At 41.2% G+C, this 12,977-nt stretch overlaps 2 protein-coding genes across 2 annotated transcripts; both read right to left on the bottom strand.

Moving 5' to 3' along the window:
* Window positions 1–4,438: 4,438 nt before the first annotated feature.
* Window positions 4,439–9,641, bottom strand: LOC148073616 (GTPase IMAP family member 8-like). The gene is made up of 6 exons (XM_087797760.1): window positions 9,543–9,641; window positions 9,386–9,481; window positions 8,460–9,321; window positions 7,739–7,782; window positions 7,588–7,653; window positions 4,439–5,463 (listed from the first exon to the last, which is right to left on the bottom strand). The coding sequence occupies exons 2-6, from the start codon at window positions 9,462–9,464 to the stop codon at window positions 4,610–4,612; spliced, it is 1,905 nt and encodes a 634-aa protein (XP_087653886.1). The 5' UTR covers window positions 9,465–9,481; window positions 9,543–9,641; the 3' UTR covers window positions 4,439–4,609.
* A 1,670-nt stretch (window positions 9,642–11,311) lies between these two features.
* LOC148073615 (GTPase IMAP family member 9-like) lies at window positions 11,312–12,747 on the bottom strand. The gene is made up of 3 exons (XM_087798309.1): window positions 12,700–12,747; window positions 12,549–12,638; window positions 11,312–12,490 (listed from the first exon to the last, which is right to left on the bottom strand). Exons 2-3 carry the CDS (start codon window positions 12,619–12,621, stop codon window positions 11,625–11,627), a joined length of 939 nt encoding a protein of 312 aa, XP_087654435.1. The 5' UTR covers window positions 12,622–12,638; window positions 12,700–12,747; the 3' UTR covers window positions 11,312–11,624.
* Between the last annotated feature and the right edge of the window lie 230 nt (window positions 12,748–12,977).

The raw sequence follows: 12,977 nt of genomic DNA, 5'->3' as shown, positions 1-12,977 counted from the left end.
CTGTGACACATACAAATAAACATACTTGTAAAGCATTCAAGCAGATGTATTTCTGACTTAAACTCACCTACATTCATAAAGTTAACCCTTTCATTTGAATTTAAGTAGAAACTATACATGTTTTATTTGTTAAAACTGCCACCACTCTATAAGGTAAGGTAAGGTAAGGTAAAACTTTATTGATCCCTCAGGAGGTCTCCTTTGGGAAATTGTTTTTTACCAATAGCCAGCAATTTTTCATAAACAATAAAAAATAATACATAAAAAATTAAATAAGAAGAACATAAAGAGGAAGAACAAGATGACACAATCTAAGTCTAAAGACAAAGACAAAGGACATAGGTCAAGGAAAGAAAAACAACAAAGACAAAGATACAAAGACTAACATGGAACAGAACATCCAGATACTTTCACTCCACTCCTGCCCCCGAACTCAGAATTGTACAATTTAATAGCCCGAGGGATGAATGAGTCCCTGAGTCTATTTGTTTTGCACCTGGGTAGGAGCATTCGTGCACTCATTCTGCTTCTCTGCTCACTGATGACAGTGTTCAGAGGATGACTGTCATCATCCATGATGGACAGTAGTTTGTTCAATGATATCCTCCCAGCAACTGTCACCAGTGAGTCCAGCTTCGTTCCAACCACAGAACCAGCCCTCCTGATCAACCTGTCCAACCTGTTGACACTCCTCTTGGACACATTTCCACCCCAACACACCACAGCATAGAACAGGACACTGGCCACCACAGACTGGTAGAACATGCAGAGGAGCTTCTTGCAGATGTTAAATGATCGAAGCCTCCTCAGAAAGTACAGTCTACTCTGAACCTTCTTATACTATATACTTCTTATAGAAACCTTTCCTGCCCTCTTGCAGGAAGTGATCGCAATATTGAGTATTTCCTCTCTGTGTAGCATGTTTGCAGCAAGTTTCTGCTATAAACAACCTTAAAATATAAACATATTTATGTTTTTTTTCTGAACAACTTCTCTTGTCCAGGCTTCAATACAAGATGGACATTACAGACGAGCACCATGGAGGTATTTGGATGTTTTTTAGTTTGTCTTTTCGAAGGAAGATGAAGACTAAGACACCTGAGCACTTGTTGCTACATTAGAACTGATGTAAATATTTGCCTATAATTCTAAAAGGAATTCAGTACCATAAAAATATTCCCAACCCTAAGTGAATAAGAAGAAAATAAGTGCATTAGTAAATTCCACCAGTGCTTAGCTGCACTTCGAAAAATGTTGCTTTCTGATCAGATGTGGTTAAAAAACTGAACAATGTTACAATATTGGCACAGCAGCACAATTTCTAGTACCCTTGGAATTGCCTAAATATAAGTAGCCCAATAAAAAACCTAATGCAAACACCAGAATGAATCCCAAAAAGTCGATATATAACCAATCTGCTATGGAAACCCCTTTGTGCCATTACATGCCGCAAAACTTAAGGTAGCTAGTCATAAGATTAGTTTACCCGAAGTAAACATGTTACACGTTATCCTCTCTGAGAAAATGCACAAACTTGTGAGCAGTGGAATTCATTGCATACATTCCAAGAACACAGGTTAGTTATTTTCCTGCCGTGTAAAACTATTTACCATTTGTGGTCGTCTGCCTTTTAGTGGCGTGTTCCACAGGTGTGGAGTCACTAGCTATTTTCGGTCTAGTCCAGTTGCTCTACATCCTAAATGGATACCATGTTTGACACACGTCATTTATTCTTGGACATTTAAGGACATGGTCACGTCTGAGTCTGCAACTGAAGCCGGCGCTGAATTTGCACATGTAACCAATACGTGCAGTCCAGTTGTAAAGTTAAACCAAACATTGTGACGTACGAAGGCAAACCTGCATTCTATAGTTTATCTTATTTTATGACAGCATTACTGACCACATTCATCTGTATTCGTCATATCATGGTTATAACACAGTAATTACACTACGGGTTTAAAGTATGGTTACACAATGAACTAAATGAAAACAAACGGATTGAACCTATATTTTCAATTAAGCCCTTCATAATATAGATAATTGTATTTGGCTATTGCATTTACACTTATACAACTCATGTTTTTCATGTGGCTTTATGGATGAATAATATCCCCCTTTCTTTCTTAAAATCGATATGATCTTTTTATCCAAACAATGATTTACTAACTGAGATTTGCAACTTTTTTTTTCTAACCTAGTGTTTTTTTGTTTCATCTGGCCTTATTCAATTTGGCTCCAAGCTAAATTAGTTTTCCCTGTGGTATATTCGTTTCTGTCACTCCCTTGGAACCTTTGAACGCTGACTCTCCTATTACAGCCTCTTGTTTTTGACTCATCATTTCTGAACCATACACCATGGCAGGATACTCTTGTCCACCATGTCTCTTTTATTTGCCTAAATTGTGCAACTATATAACATCATTTTTTCTGGATAACATCAGGTGGAGTTGTTAATAATTAACTTAAAATGTTTAGCTAGGTGTGCAGCATAAGATTGTGACACACCTAAAAGCTAGCTTCTACTCTGATGATAGTGCCTTGTCATTTTCAAGGCCCTGGGGCCAAACCCTGCCCACGTAGTTAATCTATGCGGCCTGTAGGATCTTTAGATCCATTTACTTAGCACAGGGTTGAATTCAATAGTCATTTAAAGTACATCCAAAACTAAATCACCCACAGGATATGTTCCAAACTCATGGCCCAGGGCCTACATTTTGCCCACCAGGTCATTGTACGTGGCCCATTGGATGGTTTGCTCCATATCAAAGCAGATTTATGTTTATATCGTAACTATTAAGATTAACCAAGGAACATCACACTCATACTTCCTGTTACAGAAAGTCTTTTTTATAGACTGCTGAAAGATTGTGAGTGTGTATGATTTTTTTTATATTCCTGACCTTGAGTATGTCCATAAAAGTTTTCAACCTTTACAAGTCAGAGGTCTTTATGTCAACAACGTATATAAAAACCTACAAAAACAAATAAAGAAATTCGCTTTTGGGGAGAGGGCAACAGTGTTTGTATTTTAGCCTCTTAATACATAGACGTATTTTTATTATTTTGACCCCTATCACCTGATAGACAGTTTTATTTGGTAACCTATAAAGATAAACTTTGGATTTGGGGTTTATTCGTGCACTTCTTTGACGGGTTTGGGTTATAAACAATATCTTAACCCTCAATGCACCACAAATATCCTGTATGTGCATGCAAATATTCTGAGCTAAACGGTGTACAACCAAGCTTCAGCTGCTGCAGTCAGAGCAGCTATTGTAAGAGTGTGGTGTGTACTCCTCCCCTGTCACTGACCAATGAGAACTTCCTTCTCTACTGCGCATGCCTTTTGGAGTGGAAGATTTCCTAAAAAAGATCTTGAGCCTAGCAACAGTGGGGCCGTTCAGTGAGCGAACAGACTCCTTCCTGATGGAGGGTTTGAAGGGGAAGGTATTAGCCTTGAAACCTGTTGCGTCACATTCCTTTGACTAAAATAACCTGGCTCCTTTTACCGGTTTAGGCGTTGTGTGTTCCAGCTTGTTCCAGGAACCGAACAAAGGCCTGAAGGAAAGTTTACTTAATTAGATAATGTAGTGTAATTTTGTTGTCTTATTAGTCCAGAAATGCAAAGTAAAAAGTCTAGTTCAAGAGAAACAGACCAGGTTCCAGGATTGTTTGGTTTTCACATCCTTCACCTCCACATAGCTGTACTAGGATTTTCCATATATAAACAGAGGTCTGGAGTTTCATTGGCATTCAATCATGTGTATGGCTGAATTTTTTTAATAGTTGGAGATCAAATCACAACATCACAAAGAAACACAACCCTTAAAGTTATTCACGAGCTAAACATTTCGTAGTGTACAAGACCTTGGTAAGAATACCAAGTACAATTTAAATAAATCATTATATCATCTTTTTTTGTAAGCATATCTTTGTTTATCTTCAAATACATGTCAGAAAATAGATGGATGTGGGTTTTTTTTAAATAGTTTTTTGTAATTGTTTATGTAAATGTAAATGTTTTATTCAATAGCAACCAATATATATACTTTATATATTGATAGCAAAATGTTATTTACCAAAATGTACATGAGACACTACTAGAACGAATAGTTTATTATTTTAAACTTGTTTTTAGTGCCTTTATGTTATTTGTCAAACACTTGACAGAACCACTATGTAAGATGAAGAGGAGGAGGATGAGGGTGGTAATGGTGCTTACAAGTTGAAGAGAAGCAGTTGAGAGCCCAACCGTCTCAGATCGAGGAGCTCAACTCACCTACTACCTAGCTGACTTACCTAGCTGGAATGGCCTCCTCCGGGTGCACATGGGGCTCTTGGACTAGATCGAATAGCCTGCTCTGTAGGGACTCCGGGCTTGTTAACAAGGGGTGCATGGACTGGGTGTTTCCAAATAATGATAACAACCAAACAATTGTGCCTAAGAACAGCCTTTATTTTCTTTGAGGACAAAACAAAGTTAATCGGGGCAAAACAAAGAAGACACAACTTTAGCGTCACCTTTTCATAATGACAGACGGCAGCAATAAAGTAATCCGCCACCTCATGGAATGTGGAATACAATGACTTTAATATGTGACAAAATTCAAGGTAAGTATTCCTTAATACAGTCCCAATACTTATACACAGTAGCTGCACCTGCACTCGCTGACACACCTTTCAACAGAAGGGTGGGGGCCAAATAACCCCCTGTTAAGAAACCCAAAGCTGTCAAAGCCATACCAGAACAGATCTTCTTTCGCTCTGCCTCTCTAATTTTCTCTTCCATTTTCTCCTTGTTCCTCCTTTCCTTCTCTTTAGCACGTCTTCTTTCCTCCTCAAGTTTCCTCTGAGCTTTCTCGAACATGTCATTAGTGTAGTGCTGTCCGCCATTTTCCTTCACCATCTTGTCAATCTTCTCCAAAAGTTCTGGGACCATCCGGGATCTGTTCTCAGGGTCTTTGTTTGGAAACGCATGGTATCTTCCTCCACATTGGTGTTTCAGGCGCCGTAGATCCTCACTCTCACTGATGAATTCATCCAAAGTCTTTTCCTCCAGCAGATCTGTGTGCGTGAACAGTAGGATCGTGTACATTGAGGCATCTGAACCAAAGTTGTCTTGAATCCACTTGACGGACGCCTTCTCCTCTGCGGTGAATCGGGTGTTTACATTAATCACTAACAGAATTGTATGAGGTCCAGGAACAGAGTGAACAACAACACAATCCTCAATGTCTTGTTTCAGTTCCTCATTTGTTTTCTTGGTGTCAAACAGCCCTGGTGTGTCTATAACAGTGATTTTCCTACCACTGATTTTACGCTCTGCTTTCTCACATTTGCTGGTTACAGATTCAGGTGATGCTTCACTTTTAAAAACATTCTGGTCGAGAATAATGTTTCCAGAAGTACTTTTTCCTGATCCAGTTTTTCCAACTAGAATGATCCTCAGCTCCCTAGAATCTGACCGGAGAAACAAGTTAGACCTTAGAGTTAAATTTTGATTAGTTTCAAAGTGAAAGTATACCTGTTGGCTTATGTTGAGCATTCGCTGCTATCAGGAAAATGAAGATAAAGGTCGATATCCAGGTCAAAAACATATTCATCTTCTATTGCAAGTTTTCTAGGAAACAAAAACACAGATATTATTATGTTGACACTCCCGTCGTCAGATGAATTATTACCTGTTAAGTGAGATGATTTAAATGCTGAGTAAACTCCTTCTTTAGTTGTTAACGACTTAAAACTCAGAGTGTCTGATAATGTGTCATGTTCAGGATCACAATGAGGCGGGAGGATCTCAGAGTTTAGTCTTTTTCCTTCCGCAATATGTCAACACTGTCAGCCTTCATCCGTCTCGCCCACTATTTGTTTTACGTCAACAAGTGACTTCAAAACAAAATGTGTGACACGTGGCATCCACTTTATTTTGAAAAAGAAATGTTTCTTTTCTGGCAAGCAAAACATTTTGCACAACATAATATTAAAGTCAAAACAAAAAGCACTAAGTGTTTAGACCTATCATTTTTTTTCTTCAAATAACTCTTTAAAAATTAACTTAAATCAAACTTTTTAAACTATATTCACTCTTTATATCTGCCGCACGAACAAGAGCTTTCCAAGTTCACAATCGCAGAGTTTACGGATGTTTAGATATTGCTGGCTGTTCTCGGGAATCCCGGGTCTACGCAACACGCACCAATACTGCTTCTTCGGACCCTAGCCTAGATCCCACGAGACCGTACGCGACAAAACACAAATCACGCATTATTAACTTCCGTAGACCTCTGTGGCCTGCACGAGGATAGTACAAAGTCTGTAGGATGTATGCAAGAATGGACAAGTCCGCCTGCAGGGTCACGGGAGCTCAAGATGCGAAACGATCGCTGTCCATACTAAAACGGATAAAACTGGAGTCTGTTACGGTCGTTCCAACATGCCGTCACTTCCTGTGACGAGGTCTCAATGCTTCGCTTTGTGGAGAAAAAGGTCAATGCAGAGTGTCACGGGTCATTTATTCGCCGCTTCAAGTCAAACAAAATACAAGCTTTACGATCGCGAACGGACGCACTTCCTCATGGCGACTCTTCAATTCAATAGTCCCGGAGAAAAGGTCTCAAACTGTAGAAACATCGCTATATTTAAGGCAAATTTCCGGGCCGAGAGGTCCTCCCCCTATCTCCCTATTGGTTCCTTCAAGCTCCCTGTGCCACGATCCCCTGTGGAGATTCCTTCCTAATTTGTTTCCTTTTCCAATCATTCAAATGTTCTTGGGTGGGGGTTTCTGTATCCTAGCCCCCCCTTATGGATGTGTCCCGCTTCATTCTTTTGATCCACGACCCAAGGTGTGAAAGTGCAGACAAACAGACGTTTAAATAACCGGTGTCATGTCTCTACTTCTGTTCCAAGCTTGTCTTGAGACAGTGTGTCAGTCTGAGTGAAATATTGATTGTGAATGTGTATTCAAACGTTTAAGCTCTTAGATGAAGCTAGTAATTTATACTTTATATTTTGATTATCTTTTAGCGTTAATTTAAGTATGGCGTATATGTATAGTGTATAACAATTTTTAATCTAACAACACCTATGCTCGCTACGTACGGCTCGACAGCACCGCGGAGCCTCTCATGCTTCTAGCATTGCCCGAGAGTAATCTGCGATCACTTTAGCGTTCGGGCGTGCTGAGCGAAGACTACCGCGCAGCTCGCAGGCATATGTCATACGCCCAAGAAGACAAAACAGAGGAACATGATGAAGAAGCAGCAACAGCAGATCCCCCGGCCCGTCCGGATAGTCCTGATCACTCATATCGCAGCAAAGCGGTACAAGTGGAAGATCTGTACTGTACTACCCACGCAAATACACTCAGAGATATTTGCTGCTCTTCTCGCAAACATCAGGGAGTTGTCCTCCTTCTCTCAGATAAAGAAAAGTGTGCACAGAGTGCGTTAAAAATAAATAAAAAGATGAGATGCACTTGGCATTTCAGAACGAACTGAGGGGACGAAAGCAGCAGCGGCTCATGGACCTCAGACATCAAGAAAGCGCCAACAATAAGTGCCCTTTCAGAGCCCTCTCCTCTAGTACACATGCCCGCCATGTCTGATCCAATCCGGAGCGCGATGGAGCCCGAGCCTATGGACACCGCAAGAACTGTTGCGAATAGAGCGCGCAAACGCAAACAAGTTCTCGAACTCAAGAATCATGTGGACAGTCTCCTGTTGATAGAAGCTCTAACGATCTCCCACGGAATGGAATATGGACACGATACGACGAAGGCTGCTGTTGGAAAGATTCGAAGTGCATTGTCTATGGGAACCCAAAGGCGTCGTCTTCGAAGAGCCCGCAGACGGAGACCATCCGTAAGTTCGCGCTGCTCAGACGTTCTAGTGAAGATCGAAAAGATACAGAAAGACTCTCTGGCTCGGGATAGAGGCCAGCGTTCATTTTTACTTGTGTTTGTGTAGAAAACCTGCTGAATAAAGGTTAACATGGTGTTATCTCAATCATTCAATGATGTTATGTTTCCTTTTACTTTCCTCTTTTTATATTTTGTGTGTAACACAAACGCAAAGTAAGAAGAAATGGATCTCGATGCGCTTGTTCCCAAGTTACCTGCGGTGTTTAATAATACCAGATAGTAACCAAATAAGTTAACTTAAGAACAGCTTTTATTTCCTTTGAGGACAAAACTAAATTCATCGGGCAATCTAAAGAAGACACAACTTTAGCGTCACCATCAACAGCATACATTTCAAAAGGGCTTCCACGTTCCAGGCATCTTCTCATGGTAACACACGGGAGCAATAAAGAAATCGGCCACCTCATTCAGACTGTAAACATTACAGTTATATATCTAGTCGACGCTTGCTTTTTGATGCAATAAACTTATAACTGAGGGGAAAACAATTGGCCATTGTTTTTGGAATACAGTGACTTTGACATGTGACAAAATTCACCATAGGGATTCCACAATACTGTCCAAATAAGAGTACAGAATAGCTACACCCACACCTGCTGACAGACCTTGGTACAGAATTTTGGGGGCCAAATATCCCCATGTGAGGAGACCCAAAGCTATGATAGCCGGACCGAAACCATTCTGATATTTTAACTTCTTTCGCTCTGCCTCTCTAATTTTCTCTTCCTCCTTCTCCTTTTTCCTCCTTTCTTCCTCTTCAGCACGTCTACTTTCCTCCTCAAGTTTCCTCTGAGCTTTCTTGAACATGTCATAAGTGTAGTGCTGTCCTCCATTGTCCTTCACCATCTTGTCAATCTTCTCCAAAAGTCCTGGGACCATCCGGGATCTGTTCTCAGGGTCTTCATTCGGAAACGCATGGTATCTTCCTCCACATTGGTTTTTCAGGCGCCGTAGATCCTCACTCTCACTGATGAATTCATCCAAAGTCTTGTCCTTCAGCAGGTCTGTGTGCGTGAACAGTAGGATCGTGTACATTGAGGCATCTGAACCAAAGTTGTCTTGAATCCACTTGACAGACGCCTTCTCCTCTGCGGTGAATCGGGTGTTTACATTAATCACTAACAGAATTGTATGAGGTCCAGGAAAAGATTGAACCACAACACAAAACCCAATGTCTAGTTCCAGTTCCTCGTCGGTTTTCTTGGTGTCAAACAGCCCTGGTGTGTCTATAACAATGATTTTCCTACCACTGATTTTACGCTCTGCTTTCTCACATTTGCTGGTTACAGATTCAGGTGATGCTTCACTTTTAAAAACATTCTGGTCGAGAATAATGTTTCCAGAAGTACTTTTTCCTGATCCAGCTTTTCCAACTAGAATGATCCTCAGCTCCCTAGAATCTGACCGGAGAAACAAGTTAGACCTTAGAGTTAAATTTTGATTAGTTTCAAAGTGAAAGTATACCTGTTGGCTTATGTTGAGCATTCACTGCTATCAGGAAAAGGAAGATAAAGGTCGATATCCAGGTCAAAAACATATTCATCTTCTATTGCAAGTTTTCTAGGAAACAAAAACACAGATATTATTATGTTGACACTCCCGTCGTCAGATGAAGTATTACCTGTTAAGTGAGATGATTTAAATGCTGAGTCAACTCCTTCTTTAGTTGTTAACGACTTAAAGCTCAGAGTCTCTGATAATGTGTAATGTTCAGGATCACAATGAGGCGGGACAACGATGACCTTTGAGTTTATTCTTTTTTATGTCAACAGTGTCAGCCTTTATCCGTCTCGCCTGTTTGACACGTGGCATCCCCTTTATTTTGAAATAGAAATGTTTCTTTTCTGGCAGGTAAACATTCTGAAACACAACATAATATTAAAGTCAAAACAAAAAACACTACGTATTTAGACCTAACATTTTTTTTCTTCAAATAACTCTTACTTGAATTGCATAAATGAACTTAAATCAAACTTTTTAAACTATATTCACTCTTTATATCCGCCGTGTGAACAAGAGACTCAGCTTTCCAAGTTCACAATCACAGAGTTTAAGCTCCAGCACAGGATCCACTTTAGATATTGCTGGCTGTTCTCGGGAATCCCGGGTCTACGCAACACGCACCAATACTGTTTCTTCGGACCCTAGATCCCACGAGACTGTACGCGACGAAACACGAATCACGCATTATTAACTTCCGTAGCCCTCTGTGGCCTGCACGAGGATAGTACAAAGTCTGTAGGATGTATGCAAGAATGGACAAGTCCACCTGCAGGGTCACGGGAGCTCAAGATGCGAAGCGATCCTTGTCCACACCTATGCTTTCCTCCGGCCCCTCTTGCTACGTACGGCTCGACAGCACCGCGGAGCCTCTCATGCTTCTAGCATCGCCCGAGAGTAATCTGCGATCACTTTAGCGTTCGGGCGTGCTGAGCGAAGACTACCGCGCAGCTCGCAGGCATATGTCATACGCCCAAGAAGACAAAACAGAGGAACATGATGAAGAAGCAGCAGCAGCAGATCCCCCGGCCCGTCCGGATAGTCCTGATCACTCATATCGCAGCAAAGCGGTGCAAGTGAAAGATCTGTACTGTACTACCCGCGCAAATACACTCAGAGATATTTGCTGCTCTTCTCGCAAACATCAGGGAGTTGTCCTCCTTCTCTTAGATAAAAAAAAGGTGTGCACAGAGTGCGTTAAAAATAAATAAAAAGATGAGATGCACATGGCCTTTCAGAAAGAACTGAGGGGACGAAAGCAGCAGCGGCTGTTGGACCTCAGACATCAAGAAAGCACCAACAATAAGTGCCCTTTCAGAGCCCTCTCCTCTAGTACACATGCCCGCCATGTCTGATCCAATCCGGAGCGCGATGGAGCCCGAGCCTATGGACACCGCGAGAACTGTTGCGAATAGAGCGTGCAAACGCAAACAAGTTCTCGAACTAAAGAATCATGTGGACAGTCTCCTGTTGATAGAAGCTCTTACGATCTCCCACAGAATGGAATATGGACAAGATACGACGAAGGCTGCTGTTGGAAAGATTCAAAGTGCATTGTTTATGCGAACCCAAAGGCGTCGTCTTCGAAGAGCCCGCCGACGGAGACCATCCGTAAGTTCGCGCCGCTCAGACTTTCTAGTGAAGATCGAAAAGATACAGACAGACTCTCTGGCTCGGGATAGAGGCCAGCGTTAATTTTTACTTGTGTTTGTGTATAAAACCTGCTGAATAAAGGTTAACATGGTGTTATCTCAATCATTCAATGATGTTATGTTTCTTTTACTCTCCTCTTTTTATATTTCGTGTGTAACACAAACGCAAAGTAAGAAGAGATGGATCTCGATGCGCTTGTTCCCAAGTTACCTGCGTTGTTTAATAATACCAGATAATAACCAAATAAGTTAACTTAAGAACAGCTTTTATTTCCTTTGAGGACAAAACTAAATTCATCGGGCAATCTAAAGAAGACACAACTTTAGCGTCACCATCAACAGCATACATTTCAAAAGGGCTTCCACGTTCCAGGCATCTTCTCATGGTAACACACGGGAGCAATAAAGAAATCGGCCACCTCATTCAGACTGTAAACATTACAGTTATATATCTAGTCGACCCTTGCTTTTTGATGCAATAAACTTATAACTGAGGGGAAAACAATTGCCCATTGTTTTTGGAATACAGTGACTTTGACATGTGACAAAATTCACCATAGGACTTCCTCAATACTGTCCCAATAAGAGTACAGAATAGCTACACCCACACCTGCTGACAGACCTTGGTACAGAATTTTGGGGGCCAAATATACCCATGTGAGGAGACCCAAAGCTATGATAGACAGACGAAAACCATTCTGATATTTTAACTTCTTTCGCTCTGCCTCTCTAATTTTCTCTTCCTCTTTCTCCTTTTTCCTCCTTTCTTCCTCTTCAGCATGTCTTCTTTCCTCCTCAAGTTTCCTCTGAGCTTTCTTGAACATGTCATAAGTGTAGTGCTGTCCTCCATTGTCCTTCACCATCTTGTCAATCTTCTCCAAAAGTCCTGGGACCATCCGGGATCTGTTCTCAGGGTCTTCGTTCGGAAACGCATGGTATCTTCCTCCACATTGGTGTTTCAGGCGCCGTAGATCCTCACTCTCACTGATGAATTCATCCAAAGTCTTGTCCTTCAGCAGGTCTGTGTGCGTGAACAGTAGGATCGTGTACATTGAGGCATCTGAACCAAAGTTGTCTTGAATCCACTTGACAGACGCCTTCTCCTCTGCGGTGAATCGGGTGTTCACATTAATCACTAACAGAATTGTATGAGGTCCAGGAACAGAGTGAACAACAACACAATCCTCAATGTCTTGTTTCAGTTCCTCATCGGTTTTCTTGGTGTCAAAAATCCCTGGTGTGTCTATAACAGTGATTTTCCTACCACTGATTTTACGCTCTGCTTTCTCACATTTCCTGGTTACAGATTCAGGTGATGCTTCACTTTTAAAAACATTCTGGTCGAGAATAATGTTTCCAGAAGTACTTTTTCCTGATCCAGTTTTTCCAACTAGAATGATCCTCAGCTCCCTAGAGTCTGACCAGAGAAACAAGTTAGACCTGAAATTGTGATTAGTTTCAAAGTGAAAGTATACCTGTTGGGTTATGTTGAGCATTCGCTGCAATCAGGAAAAGGAAGATAAAGGTCGATATCCAGGTCAAAAACATTTTCTATTGCAACTTTTCTAGGAAAGAAAAACACAGATATTATTATGTTGACACTCCCGTCGTCAGATGAAGTATTACCTGTTAAGTGAGATGATTTGAATGTGAGAGTCAACTCTTTCTTCAGTTGTTAACGCCTTTGTCATGAGTCTACATATTCCTCCTTGTGTTTCCGGTTTTATTGTGAAATCAGCTCCCTTCTGTGTCTGTGCTAGTCTTACTTCCCCCCTGTCTGAGAAGTAATTGTTCCCAGCCGTGTCTCGTTAGTCCCGCCCCCAGCTGCTGCTGATTGCTCCCCTGTCTTCTTAAGCCCCCACTCTCTGTTACGTCTTTGTCTTGTCGTCACCATTTTCTAGTTC

Source organism: Callionymus lyra, chromosome 8 (genome assembly GCF_982586985.1).
Source record: "Callionymus lyra chromosome 8, fCalLyr1.hap1.1, whole genome shotgun sequence".
NCBI lineage: Eukaryota > Metazoa > Chordata > Actinopteri > Syngnathiformes > Callionymidae > Callionymus > Callionymus lyra.
This window is presented reverse-complemented; position numbering and strand designations above follow the sequence as displayed.

Excerpts from the sequence above, each read along its gene's own strand:
- LOC148073616 (XM_087797760.1), bottom strand. The coding sequence starts at position 9,464 with ATGAATATGTTTTTGACCTGGATATCGACCTTTATCTTCCTTTTCCTG. Across the intron at positions 9,322-9,385 it reads TGCTCAACATAAGCCAACAG|ATTCTAGGGAGCTGAGGATC; the intron begins GTATACTTTCAC and ends TTCTCCGGTCAG. Across the intron at positions 5,464-7,587 it reads ATCAGACATGGCGGGCATGT|ATTCTAGGGAGCTGAGGATC; the intron begins GTACTAGAGGAG and ends TTCTCCGGTCAG.
- LOC148073615 (XM_087798309.1), bottom strand. The coding sequence starts at position 12,621 with ATGTTTTTGACCTGGATATCGACCTTTATCTTCCTTTTCCTGATTGCA. Across the intron at positions 12,491-12,548 it reads TGCTCAACATAACCCAACAG|ACTCTAGGGAGCTGAGGATC; the intron begins GTATACTTTCAC and ends TTCTCTGGTCAG.